General features: G+C 44.0%; 1 protein-coding gene across 1 annotated transcript; it reads left to right on the top strand.

Moving 5' to 3' along the window:
- The first annotated feature begins 7,178 nt into the window (after positions 1-7,178).
- On the top strand, positions 7,179-22,819 carry LOC119186216 (uncharacterized). The gene is made up of 4 exons (XM_037434918.2): positions 7,179-7,274; positions 8,698-8,808; positions 11,170-11,462; positions 22,495-22,819. Exons 2-4 carry the CDS (start codon positions 8,724-8,726, stop codon positions 22,741-22,743), a joined length of 627 nt encoding a protein of 208 aa, XP_037290815.2. The 5' UTR covers positions 7,179-7,274; positions 8,698-8,723; the 3' UTR covers positions 22,744-22,819.
- The last annotated feature ends 747 nt before the right edge of the window (positions 22,820-23,566 follow it).

The following is a 23,566-nucleotide window of genomic DNA, read 5'->3' as shown; positions in this document are numbered from 1 at the left end:
AAATCTGAAGGGTGCGCGCGGATTATAGCCGCCGTACACTGTCACGCTGTCTGTAGACAACAAGGCGCCGCCCGCTCCTCGTGTTTGCGCAGGAGGGGACCCGCGAGAACAGTAGAAATAATCCTTCTAGGTACTCCACTCCGGAATGCCCATTCGTTACACCGAAGGTTTTTTTTTTCTTTTTTTATGCGTGGAATTAAAAAACGAGCGAAAACCTTGAAAGGACCGGGGTTCAGTCCGTGTTTGCGGGGACATCACAGCAGTTAGATTCGTGTTGCTTTTAAACACTTTCCCATCATAAATATTGAAAAAAGAACAAGCAAAGGCGTGCTGATTAGGAAGGTTTACTTGTGTTGCACGAACTCTGTTGCTTCTCTTGTACGCTGACTAGGCAGGTTAGCTACGGTTCTACACTATAAAACCAAGCTATATTACTGTGTTTAACATATTCTTTGACTAGAAAGTCCTGCATGATGAAAACCTTATACTTCATCAGATCTCAATAATGCAATTCTTCGTCCATGATCAACAACGCTGGGGCAAGAGCTTCGTTACTTTCTTTAGTTGTCACACAACGATGTTCGCATGCTACTTGTTAACACTCCCATGTATCGGCGTGGGGAAATCGCGTATACAGAGAGTGTAGTGCAAAAATGTTAACCAGTAGACAACAAATTAATTGAAAATATATATTGACAGGATCATGTTCCAACGTTCCCGAAGCAGACTGGACCGTAAGTATCAAGAACGGTCAATGGCAAATCTCCAACAACCTTATGCTTCCTTTCTTCGTGGCTGAGGAATCCTTCGCTGGAATCGACATTGGCTTACCTCCGCTTTCGGGCCTCGGGGAGCTTGTAGGTCTACAAGCCGTATACAGCGTACTGATTAGGAAAGGACACATTTCTTCAGGCGACTGTTTTCGCTCATGAGCCTCCGGTGCTCAGCATGTACTGGCACAGTTACATTGGCTCTTCTGTCAATTCGGTATGAAAGTGAGTATTCCATGTCAGTTTCACCTCTTTAACAAATGTGTTGATGGCTGTTTATTTCTATAGTAATATGTTCACTTTGTAGAAATGTTTATTCATCGTAGTTGGCCTAATATAAAGCGGTATATACATCAATAGGCAAAGCACCGGTAAACATTTTATCGTCAAACGTTTCCTAATCTCAATGGTATTTTCATTTCTCTTTGTGGTACAACGGCTACAATTCCTTCACTATCATTGGTCTTCTAATCAGTGTTTTTAGGTTTAATTGTTACGACAAAGTTAGGATAGAGGATGTTTTTTTACTTTTTTTTCACCGAAAGAAGGCTTGAGAAACCTTAATTACTTGTTCAAGGCTGAAAACAGAGGTAGTACGCAACAGTACTTTGGTGAAAATGAATTTCCTTGCTTTTGTTCGATGGTTTAGGCATTCTTGCAGTGGATATCGCTGTGCCGAATAAGCATTAGACAAAAAAATCAATAAAATCAATGTATTAAACAGTGCAGCTAGCACCACAACTTTCTGTGCTCAATATTGTTAGTCGAGTTTTCTTGGATTACGAAGGAAATGCAGAACATTAATGTTCCTGCAAAAACAGATATCGAAATTCAATGCCAATTGAATATGTATGACTTATCACGCAAGAAAAAAAGGAAGGTTCTTGTCCAGAAGGATCTTTTTTTTTTAGCAAAATCAAACTAGTATACCAAAAAAGGCCCGCTTACTGAGTCAATGATGAGCTAGAAAATTAGCTTATCTTTCAGCAATTCCCCCAGCATGAAGAAAAAATTAGCTAGTTCACTAGTGAACACAAATTTAGACAGAAATGACATGAATAATTATATCTGTTGATATTCAACACAGCGTCCAAGTATGTGCATTACATCTCTTCGTGAGCTGACGCTGTGCAATGAACACATTAATTCTTTTTACCACGTATCTACGAGTCAGATGCGTTTGGTCTTCAATGCTGCCCCCACAAGCGACTATCTTCAGCATGTCGAGATGTTCAAGATGTATCCGGATAGCCTTGTAGATTCGCAAGTGTTCTTATTTGGAGCTATCGTTCCGGCCACCAATATTTTTAAGTTCGCAAACGTTCTGAGCAAGCCGATTATCGAGCAGTTCTGAAGTTACTTTCTGCGGCTGGACCCACAGGTCATCCCTTAACACCACCCGTCAGCGTGAAAGTCTTTACCCTTTACGAGCTACTCATCGTCAGTGCATAGAATTTTTACTTAGTTCCGAGCTTTTTTTTAATAAATTGATAGACCTCGTTCTCTGTCTCTTTCTTTCCTTGTCCATGCACAAAAATGCAGCGCTTTTAATATATCCGTCTCAGTAGATTTTTCTGTACATATATAGCGAAATCCCATGTAATATTATGAGTGTTATTGAACTGGTCACTGGCGAAAAAGTAGCCAGAAAATAATTTCTGACGAATTTTCGCACAGGTGTAGTACTTATGAATTACACCTCCTCAAGGGTGTGGGTGCTTAAGGATGTTAGTTGGCGCACGATATTTAGATATACGACGATAGCAATAACTTTCTCCATATTTATAGGTTCGAGTCCGATTTCGCAACACCCTTTGTTCCTTGGGGCTGTTTGTTAATAACGTGGTAGACTTGTTAACGTTCGGTACGTGAGTACGCGCTAATTTTTAAATCGAACTCTAATTTGTTTTAGAAGTTCATTCAGACATGCATGCATGGTTATGCTCTGTCCCACTCCACGTCCACACAGGTGATATGGATCACTGCTGATATTCCTGCGACGTCTGCTTAATGAAATTATCTATGATATTCAAGAATAAAAACCAGCTCTACCGTAATGCAACGCAAAAGAAAATTAAGTACGATACCTAAGTTTTTTCACTGATGTTAAAATCACAGTTCTATTGTCTTGTTGCCACATTCTGCACTAAATATATGCTATTAGATTGGGCGCACGACTCAAACTGTTCATGTACAGCAGGCTGCTGCCTTTGTGGCAAGGTATTGGCACTTATAGTCAGCTAACACTTCAGAATTTTGTGGCACATCTTGACGTAATATGGCAAACAGCCACTGATCCCTCCTTCGGAGCGCATTGCCAAGTGGATATGCGGGACTGTTTCTTTCCTGGTGGAGGCGATCGGTTGCTGTTTTTCGGTCATCACGGCGGCGTCTCGGGACCTATTAAATTCTTAGGCGGCACTCGTTTGTCTCCTCCTTTGCATCCCGCTAGCTTGCGCTGCCAATATTTCATTATAAATTATATACCAACTAGCCCACCTATCAACCCTTCTACGGCCCAACTTTTGTCTGACGTCACATCTGACAGCAATTGATTTCCGCACCACGTTTCGGTGGCTGTCTGAGCAAGTGTTTTCCCAAATCAAGTTGCTTCCCCGCAATGTATGTCAATAAACAGCTCAAAATAGTTCAGGCCCTTATCAGACATGATAGGGCTAATCTTTTGACTAACCTCACAGTATGCAATTATTGCCCTGCAGTTCCGTTCATGTAAGGCTGAACGCGGCTCAGCGTGACTGCGTTGCGTGCAGCGCCAGTGCATCCGGTGCGGCGGCGCATTGAAGCATTGCTGTGCATTCACGCATAGACACGCGGCAGGTCTGCTCTGTTCAGGCATGTATGGATCGCCAATACCTGCAACTTGCCGTGCATAAAAATGAATAAGATCTTCTACAATAGTAGGGTCATACACTTGGTTAGTCACAATCTTTACTCATGAGAGCCTGGATTTCTCGGTGATTCTATAATAGTCAGTCTCACCTGTTAGCTATAGGGAAACTGCAATACCCTTCAATGAATCACTGAGGGAGGGGGGGGGGTGTCCATTTCAACACCAAGTGTCCAACCTCGAAGCTAATTTTCTACCAAGGTTTATCATACTGTTCTGTCTGGTCCATGCGGGATACCTCAATGTGTTGTCTGGCTTCATTGACGGCGTCGGTCAGACTCTGCCTCAGCTCATCTGCAAACTGTGCATAAGTTCTCGTAGGAGTGATTCTAAATGTCGGAGCACAGTCTTACGAAAAACTGAATTCTTTGCCTAGGTTGGTTTGCGCAAGAGTGAAACATGTTAAGTGGTTCACCGTCATTTCCGTCGCAAACGCTGTCACGGCAAGTTTCAGATCCCACTCCTTGTGACACTCGGTATGCTCGGTAACAACTGATTTAATACTTTGGTTTACCATTTCCATGATGTTAGCTTGCGGAGAAGAGCACTTGTCATGGATTCCCAGGGCGTCACAGGAACCTGTGAACACCTTGCTGGCGAAGTACGACGTGTTGTACGTGGTAAGGTCGGCAGCGAATTCGAGCTTCGTAAATGTTTTTAAAAGGCGGTCCCCGTTTTCTGCGAAGTCAGCTCGCACACACGAAACCCATTCGACCCATATTGTGTAGTGGTCAGACACAAGAAAGTATTTGTTTCGCCGCGGGTTCATAAAAAACTTACCCATTATGTCCCATGTTACTACTTCCCAAGGCGACGTACTCTCAACTGAGTGCAGTAGTCCTAGCGGTAAACCACCACACCTTTCCCAGCTTTGAAAAACTTCACATGAACGTGCGTACTGCAGTACATCCGGTTTCATGACTAGCCAAGGTACAATGCGACACAGGTTCTCTTAAGCTTTCTGCCCTGAAGAGTGACCAGATACAGCACCATCGTGGTGGTACGCACTACGTTACAAAGAATTGGCGTAGTTTGCGAGGAATAAATGATAATTTTACATTAACATGTCCACCTGGGGAAACAGCGAAACAAGAGGCCTTCTCCTCGGAGAAGGTATCAGGCCATGTCCTCGTCACTTCCTGTGTCCGCTTCATTGCAAGGCGCATGCTTTTCGGGCACATTACAGCAGAGGTCATCCATTTGCTACGCTACAAAAAGCTCCTGCTGAGTCACCACAATCTCTCAACGTGAATGCATAGTTTCAGGTGTTGTCCTGATCACACGCATTCTTTTCGGCTCTCCTTGGTGTTAAATAGACAATGGCGCACGTGAATGAAAATGCGTCAGCAACTGTGTTCGTGCTACCCTTGTTTAACGCATTCACATATTCGTAACGCTACAGAATAGGCTCCCGATGGGTCAATCGTCCGGAGGGGTTATGTAATCGTTTTAACCAAGACTGCCTGAAGTTAAGTCTCATTATCAAAGTGACTTCCACACAAAAACATGTCAAACATTTTTAGGCAAAAGTAGCGGCCAGGAATTCCGTCTCTGTTGCCGAGTAGTTGCGTTCTGCTCCAATGATCACCAGTATTGATCATTTCGTCCAGAGTTGTGTCAACAACGGCTCGCTTGTGCTTGCTCAGTGGTCTTAGGTTGCAACGCCTATGCTGGGCGTCACCGGTATTCACGCGATGCACTAGTACGTCAGTCTCTTCAGGACGCTCTGTGAGCGTTCCCGAGAACAATGTCTGCATGCAGGACCTCCAGCTTCTTCCGTTAGGGAATCGTTCCCTTGAATTCATCTAGGGCGTTCGTGCCAACTGACGGCAGAGTGTTATGCATGGCTGCGACGCCTTCATGTTTCCAGGTGCAGAGTCTCTTTTCTCCGCAAACGGTGTTCTGTTCTCTGGACTGCCCATGAAGGCGGTAGGTTGTTGCCGGAAAGTCAAGTGTGGACCCTTCGCCTGCAACAAACTTTCCGACGAGTTGCATGGGCGCTTATAGATCGGGCACACAAATCACTGGTGCTTTGTTGTCCCATCGACTCGTAGCCGCAAGTGAACACAACTTTCAGTGTTTCATAAGGCGTTTGATGCCATTCACAAATAAACATTTGCGCTACGAAGCTTTCCAGCTGTACACTGTTTCAGGAACGCGTCACCAATTAAATAGATCCCAGAATAAGTATCAACAAGTTAAGTTCAGGCACGATGATTCTTGGTAATTTAACCATCAGTGGTGGCTCTGGAGACTACACATGCGCTAGGTGGCAAACGAATAGAACTATGACTTACTCACTAGCATGTTCCACGTCTGCACATACTGAGCAGTGTTCAATGTTCGTGCATTGAAGGCCGTACACTGCGACACTGCCAGTGTTCCGTGTCACCGGCCGGAGCAGCTTAATGAATTACCTGTATTCGGGCTTCGGCTTTGCAAAGCATTGCCGCCTTACGTGACCCATTTCGCCTCCTTGGTCCCATACAACGCCTATCTGCGTTGTCTAGTTAGCCTTTCGGCGGAGTGGCCCAAGGAGTAACCATCACAGGAGCGCCTGTTGCAGTCGATTCGCGCACGCAGAACTTGTGAACCGGGCATCTGTTTCAGTGTGTCTATTAAATTATTGTTGTCATCTACGCGCAATGCCAGAAATCAAAATTTTGCGATGTAGTGAGGAATACATCAAATATATCCAAGCCATTACTAGCCTTTACGTAGCTGCGCGTTCGTATGATGTCGTGATCACTGCTTCTGCTGCTGCTGAAGGTGAATTCTGACTTGTCTCATTGTACTTTGTGATTGGCGGTCGTGTTACCTGCGCACTCAACTGGCAAATATCATGGTTTGGTGCATGATGCAGGTCTATTTTTGTGTCACGCAAAATTACATCGGTTATCTTGACTGTGCTACTGAAAAAACACCTGTATATAGTATTTCTTTTCTGAATCCGGTCAAAAACTTGTATGGCCTTGTTATAGACAGCTCCAGTGCCACGCAGAAATTCTGACTTGTATGTTTCCGTTTGAGCCCTAATTGGTCCTGTTTTTTTTTGGTTGCGTGTAATAGTCGCGAAGGACATGGGCGAAACTCACACGACCTCGGATATGGCTGAAAAAAAAAAAACCTGGTCATACACGCCACGCTTGGGCAAACGGATGCGATTCAGTTCTCGCCGGATGTGTAGTGCTCTGTGGCTGCGGTGTAATCGGCGTGAACATGCGTCGCGGCCACTTTGTGTCACAATGTCGATGCCGACACGTGTCATAAAGAAGAAAACTCTATATGCTATGGTGGGCTGCTGCTTGGAAAGCTGTCTCAAGAGCTCGCGTATCTATCAGCCTTCATTTAATCCAGGATGCGCGTGCAAAGGATAGATTGCCTCAATCTTCTCCTCGAAGCGTGTTAGTTTAACTTTTTTACTCGAGATATTTTTCATTATGCAAAATGCAGCGTAACTAATTTTCTTTTCTGCTTACCAGAGATATTACGACTGCAGCTCTCATAAGCCTTTGCAGGTCTCAGAAGTGGCATATATATATAAGCCTCCATTCGCACGTGTCATGACAGGCTGAGGAAGAACACTGAAAATCGGGGTGAGTATTGTGATTTTTGTTTCGTAGCACTATGTCAGCACATTAAAATCGTGTTTATGCTGTTAATATTGCAAGCATAAGTTTTGGGAGTTTGTGTAATAAACATTTCTTGTTGTGACAACAGTTACAGGGGTGCTACTAGCCGAAACCGCGACATGCTGAGAGGCGCTATATTGAAAGGCTCCAGAAATTCGTACAATGAGCAGTTATTTAACGCGCACCTAAATTTGAACACATGAGCCTGCGGTGTTTTTTCAGCATGGAAATGTGGCCGCTGCAGCCTGGTTTATGCAGATGGTAGATTTAGGTTCGATGAAGTTAACAAAATGTACAAATATCGTTGTCGCTCATAAATGCTTCTTTCGTTAGATGTCTTCCTGCAAAAGCGTTCAGCCCCGAAACTCACTGGAACTTTCAGTTTTCACCAATTACTATACCGAACTTTCTTTCATGTATTGCTCCGCGGTGTTTCAGGCTTACGAATTTACTCTCTATTGAATGAGACATTTACATCGTGTTGTGATTTATTTACATTTAGACGACTTAAGGTTGTGGGAACTGCAGCATAAACATTGTGTAGACTATCAGCTGAAAAGCAGTTTTTTCGTAAAAACCTGACTAGCTTGATTCTTTAATACTTCTAACAATGAAAGGTACTGACTCGTTATATACCACATTTTCGCAAATTAATTTTCTTTAGTTTAGACCACCGCCACATAAGAGCAGGTGCAGTATAATTTATTAGATGTTAATGAACTGTTCCGATCTGACAAGCAAGTTAAAGCGGATACTCAGATTTAAGTTCAGCTTTATTTAAGCGTTAGCGCGCATCCTGTGTCGCTCTCCTCTCTTTCGTCTACGTTTGTTGCATTACGTTTACTATGAATTCTCACCAACTTAGTCCAACGTCCACTCCTGGTAATTACTGTCACGAGTGCATCTGCGTCGTCAAACTGCTGTGCATCAAGCGTACTTGCAGGTTCTTGCACCTTGATGACTTTAAACAAACTACACGATGGCGTTATTGGGCCCCTAATGTGACAACAATTCACGAACGATTAATCAATTCTCATGGACTTGTGCTTTACTGCTTCGTGTTGATGTGTAGCATACCATTCAAGACTGAAATCACATGAAAGGCAAGTACGTGCTAATGCTACACACCTTTCAGGATGTACGCCAAATCTTAGAAGGCCTGAATTGAAGAATGGACAAATGTCTATCTGGTAGAGAATGAGAACAGAAACTGAGAAAGAAACGTTAATTTAACTTCACTCACCATAACGAAAGTTTTCCTGCGCAGTTTCGAACACTCAGGCTTTTTTACCGGCTTTATAGTAGAGTTTTGTTAAACAAAAATGCCTTTTTTAAGGAATTCATTCACAGTACACTGTATCGCATTTACTCTTGCAATCCTCTACAGACTACGCACAAACACTCCGGATCGACATGCGAGCCCTAGTCATTGCGCTCGCAATGTTCGCCACGTATAACCTCGGAAGTGCTGAAAATGTTTTTTCGAAGGTTACTGCAGGTAAGTCGTATTACGCTTCCAGCTTGGCACAACTATACACTAAGTCGTACTATCCTTTCAGCTCAGCACCCCTACACACCCTCTCTACGCTTTTCACATACAAATCCATCCTTTAATTCTATGTTGAACAAGGGAAAGAGGCCTTGATCATTCGTTGCCAACGGAAGAAACTTGGCATAAAATTTGCTAGAAGAACCGGAAGGAATGTGTACATGCTGGAGTAAACTAATAGCACTTTACTAGTTTTTTTCGACTTTTTTTTTTGAGGAGATTCGTCTCGAGGCACATCGGTCTGCCTAAGGGCACGTCGCCCTCCCTGGTACTTGTGAACATCTGTCGCCATGCATGGCTAGCATACGCTGCTGCCTTTCGCGAATTCTTCTAAGTCGCCAGCGCCAATATAACCTCGTACTCTGCTCGGTAAAGTATGCAAATGAGCAGTGGTAAACAACTCTGTTCAATATTTAAGTGATTCACATATCTCCGTCCTTAACTGCTCACTTTGACATTGTTCCCGAAAACCCTAGCATTTGTCTTGGCCTTTTTCTTGGTATTTGTTTTGGAAGTGGACACTTCGTTGTGAAGAGGGACACTTCACGACGGAGTGGGTTTTTTTTTTTTTGGATAGAGGCTATAGGCAATACGATGCAAAAAAGTGAATCTTTTGCTTCTGTCCCCTCTAATATGGCGCCAGTAGCACTGGTGAGAACAGTCTTTGTCATATCAGCCTAATTAACTGTGGATTTCATACTTCACTCGAAGAATATAATTGTTCTGTACGGAAGCGATTGTTTTGATTTTTCTGAGGGGTGACAACTTCGTTTCCCCAGATTCCTACAACACTATTGAAGAGCGCAGGTGCAATGCTACGTCATGCCGCCACTTTCAAAATGTTGCCATTCTGACATGAGTGCCGCATATGTTTCGTTTACATCATGAATGCTTTCTTTAAGCCTAGATAAAAACTCGAGCAACTATAAGGGTTTATCAAGCTGTGGAATTCCCTTCCTTATATCTCTAAATAATCAGCCACAGTGCACGCCTTCAAAAACCAAGTACTTCTTGCAAGAACTGTCTTCATACTAGCAAATTTTTTTTTTATAGGTGTTATAGTGCTATTTAGTTTTGTATTGCAATTTCCAACAGTTTTTCTGTGTTATCTTTTTCTTTTTGTCTGTTAAACGTATACGCATTTTTGTACTTATTTTCTCTTTGTTTTTTTTCTTTCTCATCAAGGATACTCTATGTCTTCTTTCTTGTTCACATCTTGTGTGGTAGCTCCACCCCCCCCCCCTTTTTTTTATCTTGGGGCTTCTTGAAGAATACCAGTCTTGTACATACTTTTCTGCCAACTAATACTGTCGATGTTGAATAAACTGCAGCTTGAACTTGAACATTGTTCTAGATACGCGCGAGCGTTCGAGCACTTCGATTATTCAAACAAATATTACAGTATTCGAATTGGTTTCCACAAAAGTTACTAGTATTGTAAATTCTGTGCTCTTCCATATGAACGTATTACGCATAAGCCAACTGCATTCTTTTTAAGGTAAATTCTCTGCAATGCTAAATTACCATGCATTCATAGCACCTTTGCATAAAAAGAGTATAAACAGGTGTGAGGCATGTTCAAGATTAAGTGCACACATTATCCTCACATCAATTATTCTAGTTTTAAGTTTAAAAGCTTGGCATGCTGGCTTATATGCTCCAAGTATGCTACGTATTTCACAGGTTACAACTTCCATTTTGCTGAAAGTGTAATCCCGGTATTATTCCAAGTGCCTTGTACTTCCCTTTCAATAAGAAATACTGACACTTGGACACGCTATGTTTGAAAAAAAAACTTTGCAGGTTAGCTGCACCATGAAAAATATGGCCTGTCTTTCTTCATATACGCATATATACTATTCAAAGTAAATGTGAAACTAGTACATCGTATCTCTGCTGACTTCAAATTTGCTTGAAGCCTAAATATTCGTACATTCGTACATTTCAGATAAAAAAAAATTAGAAACTCTTCCCACTTCTCTTTTTATTGGTCAACTGTGCAGGCTTCTGTAATAAACGTATTTCAAACGAATCAAAGCAATTTAGGGTGAGTTGTATGTTCTTGTTTTGAGCAAGAAGCTGAGAATTTATTCATCAGTTGTGTTCAAACGAGTAGAGCAAACAAAATTGGATATTGAGGTTCGAAAGCATAATTTTACCATGTTCATGTTTTAGTCTTTATATACTCGTGACAACGAGCATAAATCTGCCATATTAGTTACATATCATCATTGCATGCATGATCTCTTTGTAAATTAGAAATTCCTTAACCCTGCTTTCAGTATAACGCTTGGTAAATTGTTTTAACAGGACCCTGCTATCACACTCCGGATAATGACTGGACCAACAGCGCAAACACCTTCTTACGTAAAATACCTGAAACGATGAGAATGGGCTACTTGGACGACAGCTGGTTAAGCATGTTCTCGCTCGAAAATCCGCAACTGGCAGGCTTGGGAAGCTTGTGGTACTACAAACCTCCGTACGTATTCTGTGCCAATAACAACACTTTCATCGAGGTCACTGTGTTCGCCGAGGACCCACTGCGAATCAGTGTGGATTGGAGAAGCTGCACCAGCAGCAACGGAACATTAGGATCCACGGTACGTCTCTTTCTGTGCCACTTTCCCAGAATTGCTTTAGCGTCAAATGGATGCTATAGTGATTCAGTAAATCGGTTTAGACTGTTACTTTGTACTCTGAAAATTCTCAAAGGTTTCGCCATGAGAGGCGCCAGCTAAGAAATCAGCCCCTAAAATTCATTTTTTTTTAATTCCACTCCAAAAGCACTGTACGCCATAAGTCGAAGTTCAAAGTGAAATTTTCGTATTAACGTGATAGCGTTAAATGCTCGTTTCGCAAAAAATTCAGCTTTGATGTCACCGTCCGCATCGGGTCAATGCCGGCGTCGTTGGTTGTGAACGAAAAATCATCATCTTTGCGTGATTAAAAAACAGAGCATATTTGTGAGACAGAAAATTGAATAAAGGTGGGAATAAGATAACTAAGAAGAAATACAGGGTCAGAATGGGGATTAAGCTCCGGTCGTTAGCGTGGCAAGCGAGTGTTCTACCACACAGCCACAACTCTTTTTTTTTCTTTATTGCCTTGCATATCAAGACTTGTTAAGTTTCACTCATTCGATAAAATACAAGGGTGTATACACCCACCAAATTCAATGAAGAACCGTAAGCTCTGAGCTGACTGTTGATCAGTGGTTTGGCGCACAATCCACTCAGGTACATCCTCTTGTCCTTTCAGAACATCAAGAAAATTGCCCACTGATTCGCAAAAGTATTGTATATATGTGGGGTTTAACGTCCCAAAACCACCTTATGATCATGAGAGACGCCGGCAAAAGTATTGCTGCACAGATTGCACTTCTACATCGGCATTTTCACAAGCACATTAGATTCACCATATACTGCGCAGGCCCAGAAGCATAATTAGATCATAAAGTACACCGGCCTCGGTTTTAATAGAAAGAAAAAGGATGCCAGGTGGACTTGACGGTAATTTTTTTTAAGTTTCTCTGCATTAGGTTTCATAAAAACACCTGCTACAACAGACTATAAACACGTGTTCAATTTTCGTTCTAGTCTATTACATCAGTAACAGCGCGTGCCCCATCGGAAGAATAATTGCCAATCTTCCAGCCATGTTTTAATTGGTAATGTACCAGTGTGACATTTAAAGAAATACGTTTAAAACCCTTGTGCTCGAAGCATGCATTTTACACGTTCAAGAACATCCCGTCCTGGGTCTGCGGAGTATGACTGGTGGTATAATGGTACAGACAGAAAATAACCCATTTCCCCTCCTCGGCGTGTGAATTCATTTTAATTGCTTCATCTGCCTGGAAATGCAGTGAAAGTAACTTTCATGCTTTACAAACGCACACTTCCTGTATAACTGCTTCGCAATACAACATGAAATATGGCCGTAATAATGCGTGCAACAAGCGGTACACTTTCATCGGCCATCAGAACATTTCTTTGTTGGTTTTTTTTTTTCAATTCATGGCATAGACATCCTTTCGGGGGATTATGCAAGAATGCGACGTTGAGACTTTTAAACTTTATTGTAGGAATGGTATGTGATTCGGAAAATGAATGAAATGGCAATATTGCACAATACAATGAGTTTGAACTACAAGTAATATGCTTTTGAGCCTCTATTACAGACTGCCATATTAACCTTGATGGGAACAATTTTGAAAACTCGGGTTTTACCTTGTTCTAATGACAAAGAATTTTCTATACCAGATTAAAAAGGTACTCGTTGAGTAGTTATCCTGAAATTACACATGACATCAATGCATCTCTGTGGTAGTATCCCAAGCCTGAAGCACCAAAGCTTAAAACACTTTTATCTGATGGGGTTAAGCCTATTTTTGAAAGACCAGTAATGAGAAGTCGAGTTCTAACGCGACAATATTTTTGTGCGCACATTACAAAACGTAATGTGCATTATTTACCGCTTTTCTACGAAATTGGCAGAGGTGATATGGAGAGACCACTCCCATGCAAGTACAAGTTTATTGGGGGCAATGATGGCATCGAAATCTTGTGATAGTCACTTCTCATTGTCGAGACTGCATTCAACAAAACTATTATAGAAATTTTAGGTGCTTGTATTTCGTCCGCGTAGTTATTGCTTCTAATCTGGGGTTATAATATTGACTTCATAGTTTAAAGCCAGACACCCACTACAAAACGCACACATGCTTCTGCAGCCTTAGGCCATAGTACAGCAAGTTCGAAAAGATTTCATACACAAAATTGATTGAAGTACACACTCGGAGCAAAATATCGCTATCGCATTCAACTCGTATAGGTGAAGCCTAACGGTTCCCCGATTTATTCCAGTTATCGGCTCAACAAAATCCTCTGAAACTTGGCATGCAAGGCCTACAGCCTCCTCAAAAAACTGTGCACGCTTGTGAGCAAAAAAATATGGACAATTGCAGTTCGTATTAGCCCCGAGAGGTTGGGGGATACCTGGATGATGTCGCGGCAACGATTCTTCGATAATCAGCCGTTGCGCGCCTGCTAACCATGGTCTCCCATCGTTCTCAGTAAAATTTTTACTTCCTTAAGGGTTCAAACTGGCTTGTTCCCAGAGGTACACCTTATGGGTGTTTTTGGATACACCTAAACAAAGGGTATGGTTTGAACAACCAGGATGAAGGATGTCCCGCAAAATAGACCTTGGGGTTTTCGGGTGTTCTTACACTTTTAACACCCTCTAAGAGGGTGTTGGAAGGCTGTGTGCACCTGCTATATTGATTCCAAAGGGTAATAACAGAAAAAGTTCTCTGTAAAGTCCGCTTGACAAACCAGGCTAGTTGCAAATATATATAAATATATATATATATATATATATATATATATATATATATATATATATATATATATATATATATATATATATATATTTATTTATTTATTTATTTATTTATTTATTTATTTATTTATTTATTTATTTATTTATTTATTTACAATACTGCTAGCCCTTGCGGGCTGTAGCAGGGGTGGGAGGTGAACAGGTTAACAATACACAAACAATGTTAGGCAAAAAACAAGTCCAGCCCTCGTTGAAAATCCTGTGAGGATCTACATCCTGTAAGTACCTCGGGAGGAAGCGCATTCCAGTCAACAATAGATCGCACCAGAAACGAAAACTTAAATACATCCACCCGCGGTACATAAGCTTGGACAGAAAATGAGTGATTGGTACGAGCCGATACTCGTCCTGGGGGGTGCAGGTATACACTGGGATCCAGCTTGTAGTTTTTATGATACAGGTCATAGATAAATTTTAAGCGAGCTATTTTTCTACGTGTAGCTAACGATTGAAGGTAAGCCCTAGCAAGCAAAAGTGATACAGACTGTGTTCTCATGTAATTTGAATAAATAAACCTCGCGGCCAATCTTTGTACTCGTTCAAGTTTGTTAATTTAAGTTTTAGTATGCGGATCCCCGATGATAGCTGCGTACTCCAGCGTTGGTCTAACAATAGTCTTATACGCCAACAATTTAACAGGCGGTGCATTACGGAGTTTCCTTCTCAGAAAACTTAGCTTTCGCTTCGCCAGTCCTGTAATATTGTCAATACGCTTGTCCCACTTTAAACTGCTGGATATAGTAACACCTAAGTATTTAAGCTCATTAGAACTCTTAATTTCTCTATTGTTTATTGTGTATTTATAGTTAAGGGGGTTTTTTTATTTGAAATTGTCCTGCACACAGTTTTATCAAAATTAATTTTCATGTCCCATTTTTCACACCAGTTGTCAATACATCGAAGAGCATCATTGAGGAGCATTTGATCAGAAACACTTTTCACATGACAAAACAAGAGACAATCATCTGCATATAACCTTACATCAACAAAAAGAGGCACAACCGTTGCAATATCATTCACATAAATTAAAAAGAGTAGAGGTCCCAACACGGAGCCTTGTGGCACACCTGAGGATACGCGTAAAAGAGAAGAACGTGCGCCACTTATTGCAACAAACTGCAACCCATTGCGCAAGTACGCTTCAACCCATCTTACAATATATATATATATATATATATATATATATATATATATATATATATATATATATATATATATATATATATATATATATATATATATATATATATATAGATATATATACATATATATATATATATATATATATAGATATATATATATATATATATATATATATATATATATATATATATATATATATATATATATATATATATATATATATATATATATATATCTTGTGAGGAACCGGTTTATTCGGACAGGCTCGAGCTCAATCACGCTGGTGAAGATATCCTTAGATGAAGAAGATGTACAGGTGATGATGATTACAAAGAGAATAAAGAGTCATTCACTTGTCGCGCTCACACTAATTCCCCCGCACGGTGAAAGCGGCCGCCTGGTCGCTTGACAGTATTATGAAATGCGTCGCGCATAAGGCTTTAAACGAGATACGTGCACTATCTCTGTTCCTCGGCAACGATGATCAGGACTAGCGCTAAGAGGAGAAACGCGGTAATTGACAGGAGATGTCTGTTCGACCACCGTGTATGGCCCAATGAAGCGACTGATGAATTTGTCGCATAGGCCGGGGACGCGTAGTGGAGTCCATAGAAGAACTTCGTCACCAGGGGAAAAACTCACAACACGGCGAGACGAGTCGTAGCGAGATTTTCGAGTGTCTTGAGAGAGGCCGGTGTTAACACGGGCCTGGTGACGGCAGTGTGCGAGACGAGATAGGAATTCTTCTGAGAAAGGAGCCGTCGAGGGTGCAGGGGCCGAAAGGAAAGAGACATCCAGAGCGAAACTCGGCGAGCGACCATGGACGAGAAAAAATGGAGAAAAGCCGGTAGTGCGTTAAGCAGCCGTATTATAGGCGAATGTCACGAAGGGTAGAATTGCATCCCAGTTCGTGTGGTTGGGGTGAATGTACATGGCGATCATGTCCGATAGGGTCCGATGAAACCGTTCAGTCAATCCGTTGGTCTGCGGGTGGTAGCTAGAAGTGGTCTTGTGAACAGTGTTCGAGGCACGCAAAACTTGCTCGACAATGGAAGATAGGAAGACTTTGCCACGATCACTGAGGAGAATGCGTGGAGCTCCATGACGCAAAAAGATGTGGCGAAGAAAGAAATCGGCGATCTCAGTGGCAGTCCCAGATGGTATAGAAGCTGTTTCTGCGTAGCGGGTAAGGTGGTCGACTGCCGTGACAATCCAGCGATTCCCATTGGATGATATAGGAAGAGGGCCATACAAGTCGATTCCAACGACTTCAAAAGGTGAGGCGGGACAAGGAAGAGGTCGCATTAAGCCAGCCGGAGCAGTTGTCGGTCGTTTTCGCCGTTGGCAATGCACACAGGAGGTGACGTACTTAGCGACGGCTGAAGAGAGGCCAGGCCAAAAACAACGACTTCGTATTTTGTCGTAAGTCTTGTGGTAGCCTAGATGAGCAGCGGTTGGATCATCATGAAAGGCTTCCAGAACTTCACGTTCCAGAGAACGTGGGATTGCGGGTACCCACTTGTTGCCATCGATGTGGTAAACGTAGCGACATAAAGCATCACCGACAAGCTTAAATTGTTTAAGTTGTCGACGGAGTCTGGCGTTTGGAGGAGTAGTAGAGCCGGTCAAGCGGTCAACAATGGTGCGGCAGTATGGGTCGGCACGTTGTTGTGAAACAAGGACGGATAGGGTGGCAGGTGATGAACTTAGCGCTGCGATTGGAGGGGTGCTGTTGTTTCGGAGTATCGATGGTGAATTGCTTCCGCTGGGCAAAGGACAGCGCGATAGAGCATCAGCATCTTGATGCTTCTTCCCAGATCTGTAAGTGACATCGAAATCATACTCCTGTAAGCGAAGCGCCCAGCGACCAAGGCGACCCGATAAGTTTTTCAGCGATGAAAGCCAGCATAGGGCGTTATGGTCGGTCACGACGGTAAAATGACGGCCGTGAAGATATGGTCGGAATCTTTGCACTGCCCAAACAACAGCTAGGCACTCCTGCTCTGTGATAGTGTAGTTCTTTTCTGGAGAGGTAAGAGAACGACTTGCGTAAGCAACGACGCATTCGCGTGAGTTTTTGTCACGCTGCAAGAGTACCGCACCGAGACCATGACTACTTGCGTCGGTGTGAAGGATGGTGGGTGCGGTGGAATCGAAGTGGCACAGTACCGGATCGGACGTGAGGGCTTGCTTCAATGCCATGAAAGCGCTTTCGCAGTCTTCGGACCAAATGAAGGGGACGTACTTTGCGAGGAGTTGATGGAGCGGAGACGCAAGTTCCGCGAAACCACGTATGAAGCGCCGGAAGTAAGAAGATAACCCAAGAAAGCTGCGCAGGTCCTTCTGGCGTAGTGGACGAGGAAAATCGAGGACAGCGGCAAGCTTCTCGGGGTCGGGCCAAATTCCTTCTTTGCTGACAAGGTGGCCGAGAACCTTGATTGTCTTGCTAGCAAAGGTACATTTCTTGGTGTTAAGCTGTAGACCGACTTTTGCAAGGCATGTGAGGACTTCGTCAAGACGTTGTAGATGCTGCGAGAACGTAGATGAAAACACTACTATGTCATCGAGATAGCACAGACATGTTTTCCATTTCAAACCACGCAATACGCCGTCTATCATGCATTCGAAGGTGGCGGGCGCATTACAGAGTCCAAAAGGCATCACATTGAACTCGTACAACCCATCTGGCGTTGAAAAGGTGGTCTTCTCTTTATCAGACTCCGACATTGGTATCTGCCAGTAGCCTGACCTAAGGTCGAGGCTGGAAATATACTCTGCGCCCTATAATGAATCCAGTGCATCGTCGATCCGAGGGAGGGGATAAACATCCTTGCGTGTTATTTTGTTTAGCGCACGATAATTGACGCAGAAACGCACTGTCCCATCTTTATTTTGAACGAGAACAACTGGGGATGACCAGGGACTCGAGGAAGGACGTATGATGTTGCGTCGAAGCATGTCTGAGACGTTTTCCTCGATGATCTTGCGTTCTGCCTGAGACACGCGATATGGACGCCGATGTACAATACGAGAGCCGTCAGTCTGGATGCTGTGAGTAGCGGTGGTAGTCATGCTGAGGGCGGGCGAGTTCACGTCAAATAGAGAATGGTGTCTAACAGGGCGAGCAAATCTTCAGTTTGATCAGGTGTTAAGTCATTGCTTATTGTCGCCGACACAGGTGTGGCAGAGGCATTGAATGGCAATGATTGCGACTTCGGAACATTGTTGTGGTTGTTGTTCGGAAGAGTAACAATCGCAACAGGCTCACTGTCGACCGCGCAAGATACTGTTGAGCCACAGGGGAGCAGTACACACTCGGGCGTTTGATTTATGGCGGTTAGGTACGTACACCCATCGAAGAAGCGAATAAGCCCCGTTGTGATCACAATGCCCCTACGTAGGGTATGACCGTAAGGGAGAATTAGTACGTCGCCATCCACAATGTCGGTGCAATTAACACTTATAATTTCTTCGATGTATGGCCGAAGTACATAATCTGACTTGGTGACAAGGCGGATGCGTCCATCTTGTTCAAGCGGAGAAGAGTCAGTGGCGTTTAGATGCAGGAGGCGCTGATCACATGATATGAAAGCGGACGCAGAAGACAAGAAATCTCACCCAAGAATGAGAGCGTGGGTGCACTCACGAAATACCACGAAAACAATGTGATGACGAATGCTTTCTATGCAGACACGAACGGTACACTGTGCAAGTGGATGAATGAGAGCGTTGGTCGCCGCGCGTAGAGGTGGGCCGCCATAAGGTGTGGTGACTTTTCGAAGGCGGGAACAAAAATCAGCACGAATAATCGAAACGGCAGCGCCAGTGTCTACAAGAGCCTCAACACGTACACCTTCTACAAACACTACTATCAAATTCGATGGCCGCTCTGGACGAATTGTTAGCTGTCCAAGGGATGCAGTTTCCCCTCCTAAAACTGCATCGGGGAGTTTTCCGCATGGGCGTTCGTGGAATGGGAGGCGGGCCGTAGAGGCGACACTGAACGGCGACCTGGCGAAGGCGACCTGCGGCGAGACGTACGGGAATTCCCAGGCATGTCCGTATGGTAAGTAGGTGACGGTGAACGGTAATAGGACGATCGGGGGGGTGGCCGTAAGTAGTTCATGGTCGGACGGAAGCTTCGATGTTCTTCGGGAGCGTAGCCGCGTTGCTCGTCTTGTTGGCGCCTTCGACAAAACCGAGCGATATGTCCTCGATAGCCGCAGTAGTAACAGGTTGGCCGAGGTGGGCGCTGAGGTGCGTAGTAAGGTGGTGCACGCACTGGCGGTGATAACGAAGCCACAGGCATATGGTCTGCTGTTGTAGGCACAGAAACGGTGGGTGCGGCAGAGAGCGCGGCAACTTCGGCGTACGTGCGCGTCTGGCGCACGCAGGAACTGTTGGAACACGTCGCACGCGATGCGGAGGCGATCTCTTGTTTAATCAGGTCTCGCAAGCTATCTTTTTCAGGAGGTGAAGTAACTTCCGCAGCACAGGAAGAGCAGCGCCCGTGCAGCTCTTCACGAATGATGTCGCGAATAAGCGCACGCAAGTCGAGGGGTGCAGGCAAAGGAACGTCGGTGGCATCGTAGCAAAGGCGAAGAGACTGAAGCTCGTCAAGTCGCTGACAGATGGTTATCACGTCCTGGGTGGTGGCAGGATTTTGCGTAGCGAGGGCGTTAAAGGCGACGGCGTTAATGCCTTTAATAATGTGGCGTATTTGGTCGTTTTGAGACATGCCGGTGTTAACGCGCTTGCACAGTGCAAGGACATCCTCAATATAAGAGGTGTAAGATTCACCCGTCAGCTGCGTGCGTTGAGCGAGTTTCCTCTTTGCTGCCTCAGTGCGAACTGCAGAGGCACCAAATACCTTACAAATTTGCTGCTCGAAAGCGTCCCAGTCGGGAAGATCCTGGTGGTGCCAGAACCAAGTTTTCGCAACATCGGACAAGTAAAATGGGACGCTGCGCAACTTGTGTGGATTGTACCACCTGTTCAAATCGCTGACGAGGTCGTAGTTCTTGATCCAGTCTTCGACATCATCGCCTCGGAGACCGGAAAACACAGGTGGATCACGCAGGCGAGTGTTGTTGGGCGGAGCAGGGGGCGGTGGCTGCAGTAGGACGGCGACGTTGGATGGGCCAGGGTTTTCTTGGGCCGCCATGGCAGGGGGTTGTACGCGACGACCCGAGCGGAGCTCCAGCCAAAACGGGCGAGAGGTACTGGGATCGATACCCAGCATCTCCACCACTTGTGAGGAACCGGTTTATTCGGCCAGGCTCGAGCTCAATCACGCCGGTGATGATATCCTTAGATGAAGAAGATGTGCAGGTGATGATGATTACAAAGAGAATAAAGAGTCATTCGCTTGTCGCGCTCACAATATATATATATATATATATATATATATATATATATATATATATATATATATATATATATATATATATATATATATATATATATATATATATATATATATACCAGATGTGAAGATTCGATTGGTAGTTCCAGAAACAAATTTTAGCGACATTCGGCAAGCAAAATAGGCGATGCTGCGCAACTTCTGTGGATTGTTGCACCTGTTCAAATCGCTGACGAGGTCGTAGTTTAGGATGTAATCTTCGACATCATCACCTTGGAGACCGAAAAACACATGTAGATCATGCAGGCGGGTGTTCTTGGGCAGAGCGGGTGGCGAAGGCTGCAGTAGGACGGTGGCATTAGACGAGCCAAGATTTTCTTGGGCGGCCATGGCAGGGGGTGTTGCGCGATGACACGAGCGGAGCTCCAGCAGGAACAGGCGAGAGAGCTTGGGAGAACGAGAAGTGCCAATTAAGAACCAATTAAGAACCACTACCAATTAAGAACCAATTTATGCAGTCAGGCTCGAGCTAAGTTACACTGATAATGATATATATATATATATATATATATATATATATATATATATATATATATATATATATATATATATATATATATCTTCAATGAATCCTGATATACCTAGCATGCCTTGGTATTTTCCAGACTGTCACTGCTCTCAAGTTATATTTATCACAATCGTCTAAAAACCACCATATGATTATGGTAGGCGTCGTAGTGGAGCCCCTAGAAATGTTGAAAAAGTGGTGTTCTATAACTTGCACTGAGATCGCACCAATACAGGTCTCTAGCTTTTTGCTTCTACCGAAAGGCCCCCGCCACAGTCGGGATACAACCGCAAGGTTTTCGGGTAAGCAGCCGAGTACCATATTCACTGCCCCAATGCGGTGGCATGGTGTCGTCTTACGGCATAGTGAGAGCATGTTGTCTAAAAAAATTAGGGGACTAAACCTTCGCCTTTAGGGGTTGAACGCGTTAACGACATCCTGTTCCTAGTGCGTACTTCAGACACTTAGTGCATGAAACTTTTTCGAACTTGCGATGCACCCACTACGTGGAATTGACTTAATAGGCGCAGTAACGTGTGTGCCTTTGTAGTGGGGTACCGGTTTTCAGCCAAGGAGCCATTGTGATATTCAGGCATTCTGATCCCGTTGGCAATAGACGCTTGTACCACGCATTTTTACGGCAATATTTCATGTTGCATTGTGAAGCATGTATACAGGCCGCGTGTGTCTTTGAAGCATGAAGGCTACTTTCACTGCATTTTCAAGCATAGGAAGTTGTTTTCACTGTTTTCACAAGCATACGCGTGGACGTGTGAGGGAAATTTTCTTGACACGCGAACAGCGCTGGTTCGGTACCCACTCCGATCCAGGATATTGATAATTTATTTATTTTATTTTTTTTAATTTTATCTCAGTTTTTCGGTCACGCGTAAGATGAAGATTTTTCACTCACAAACAATGACGCTGATAGCAATGCCGACGCCGTAATTTCTATGAAACAAGCTCGCTATTGCGTTAAAATACTTGTTTTTTTTAGTAGGCACTCTAATTTTTGAAACAAATCGTGCGGCACTACGCCTCAAGGTAGGGTGTCTGAAGACAGATTGGTTACGGAAGCAGTCTATCACGCATCGGACACGTGAGTTTATTAATTAGTTGACTGATTGAGTAATTTCTTCTCCGCATTTCGAAGGTCTCCGCCACCAACCTGCGGCTCTTGTTCTCGGTTCAGCCAACCACCAACGGTCCTGTCCAAATACGGCTTCACACCGTCAAACCCGACAACCTTGAGGACCCGACGTTGTTCGTGACGGGAGCCAGCGACGGGATGAGTAAATTCGTGAGGGCCATCAGCAATGTGGGAATGCCATACCTCGAGCTCGGCTGGAAGAGCTACCTTCGTGACAATATGAAGTCGCTCATTGACATATATGCGGCCTAACAACGAATTGCCACTGCTTCAACTAAAGGTGCGGAAGCAAGAACGAATAAAGCAAAATCAAATTGAGCATCAAAAACAGTGTACAATATCATTGAACTCGTGGCCCCAAAGACCTTCGAAAAAGCATACCTGTTGTCATATCTTCATAAGGTTACTTGTGCTCTAGGCAATATTTAACGCACTGAGAGACAAGAACGAAAATGGAAGGCGCAACAAGTACGCACGTGTTGTGTTTTCAGTTCTTCTCTTTGCTTTACATAGCGCAAAATATTGCTTAACGTCCTACGAACAAGGCCAAATATCTGCCCCTGTGCTTACGACTTTTAGATGCGGAAGCATCTTATACTCGCGCCTTGTAGTGCGCCGTCCGCGCCGTCCGCGCCGTCCGCACCGCTTCTCGAACATTCGACAGCTGACGCGCGCGCATGCGCCGTCGCGCCGTCGCCCACTCTTCTACCATCTGTGCATCCCTTCCTCCTCTACACACCGCGCGTGCTTCACTCCTCCACCATCTGTGCACCCTTCCTCCTCTACACACCGCGTTCGACATCTACAATTCTCCTGATTCTCCAGTGGACGCGCATGTGGCGTCGCGCTTCGAGAACATTCAACAGCTGACAGTGCATGCGCCGTCGAGCTGTATATATACTCAAGGTCGGCGCTCGCTCGCTCAGTTGCCGCTCGTCGGTTGGTTTGTACGGCGCGTCGATGTCCAAGGTCGCGGTGAAATGAATTCCAACGAATCCACAAACACAATGATCGACGTCCCTTCGACCAGCGCCGCCCTTTCGCATACGTGTGTACGTGTTCACTCATTTAACAC

This window comes from Rhipicephalus microplus, chromosome 6 (genome assembly GCF_043290135.1).
Source record: "Rhipicephalus microplus isolate Deutch F79 chromosome 6, USDA_Rmic, whole genome shotgun sequence".
In the NCBI taxonomy this organism is placed as follows: Eukaryota; Metazoa; Arthropoda; class Arachnida; order Ixodida; family Ixodidae; genus Rhipicephalus; species Rhipicephalus microplus.
The sequence above is the reverse complement of the archived record's forward strand: the minus strand, read 5'-3'. Positions and strand labels throughout refer to the sequence as shown.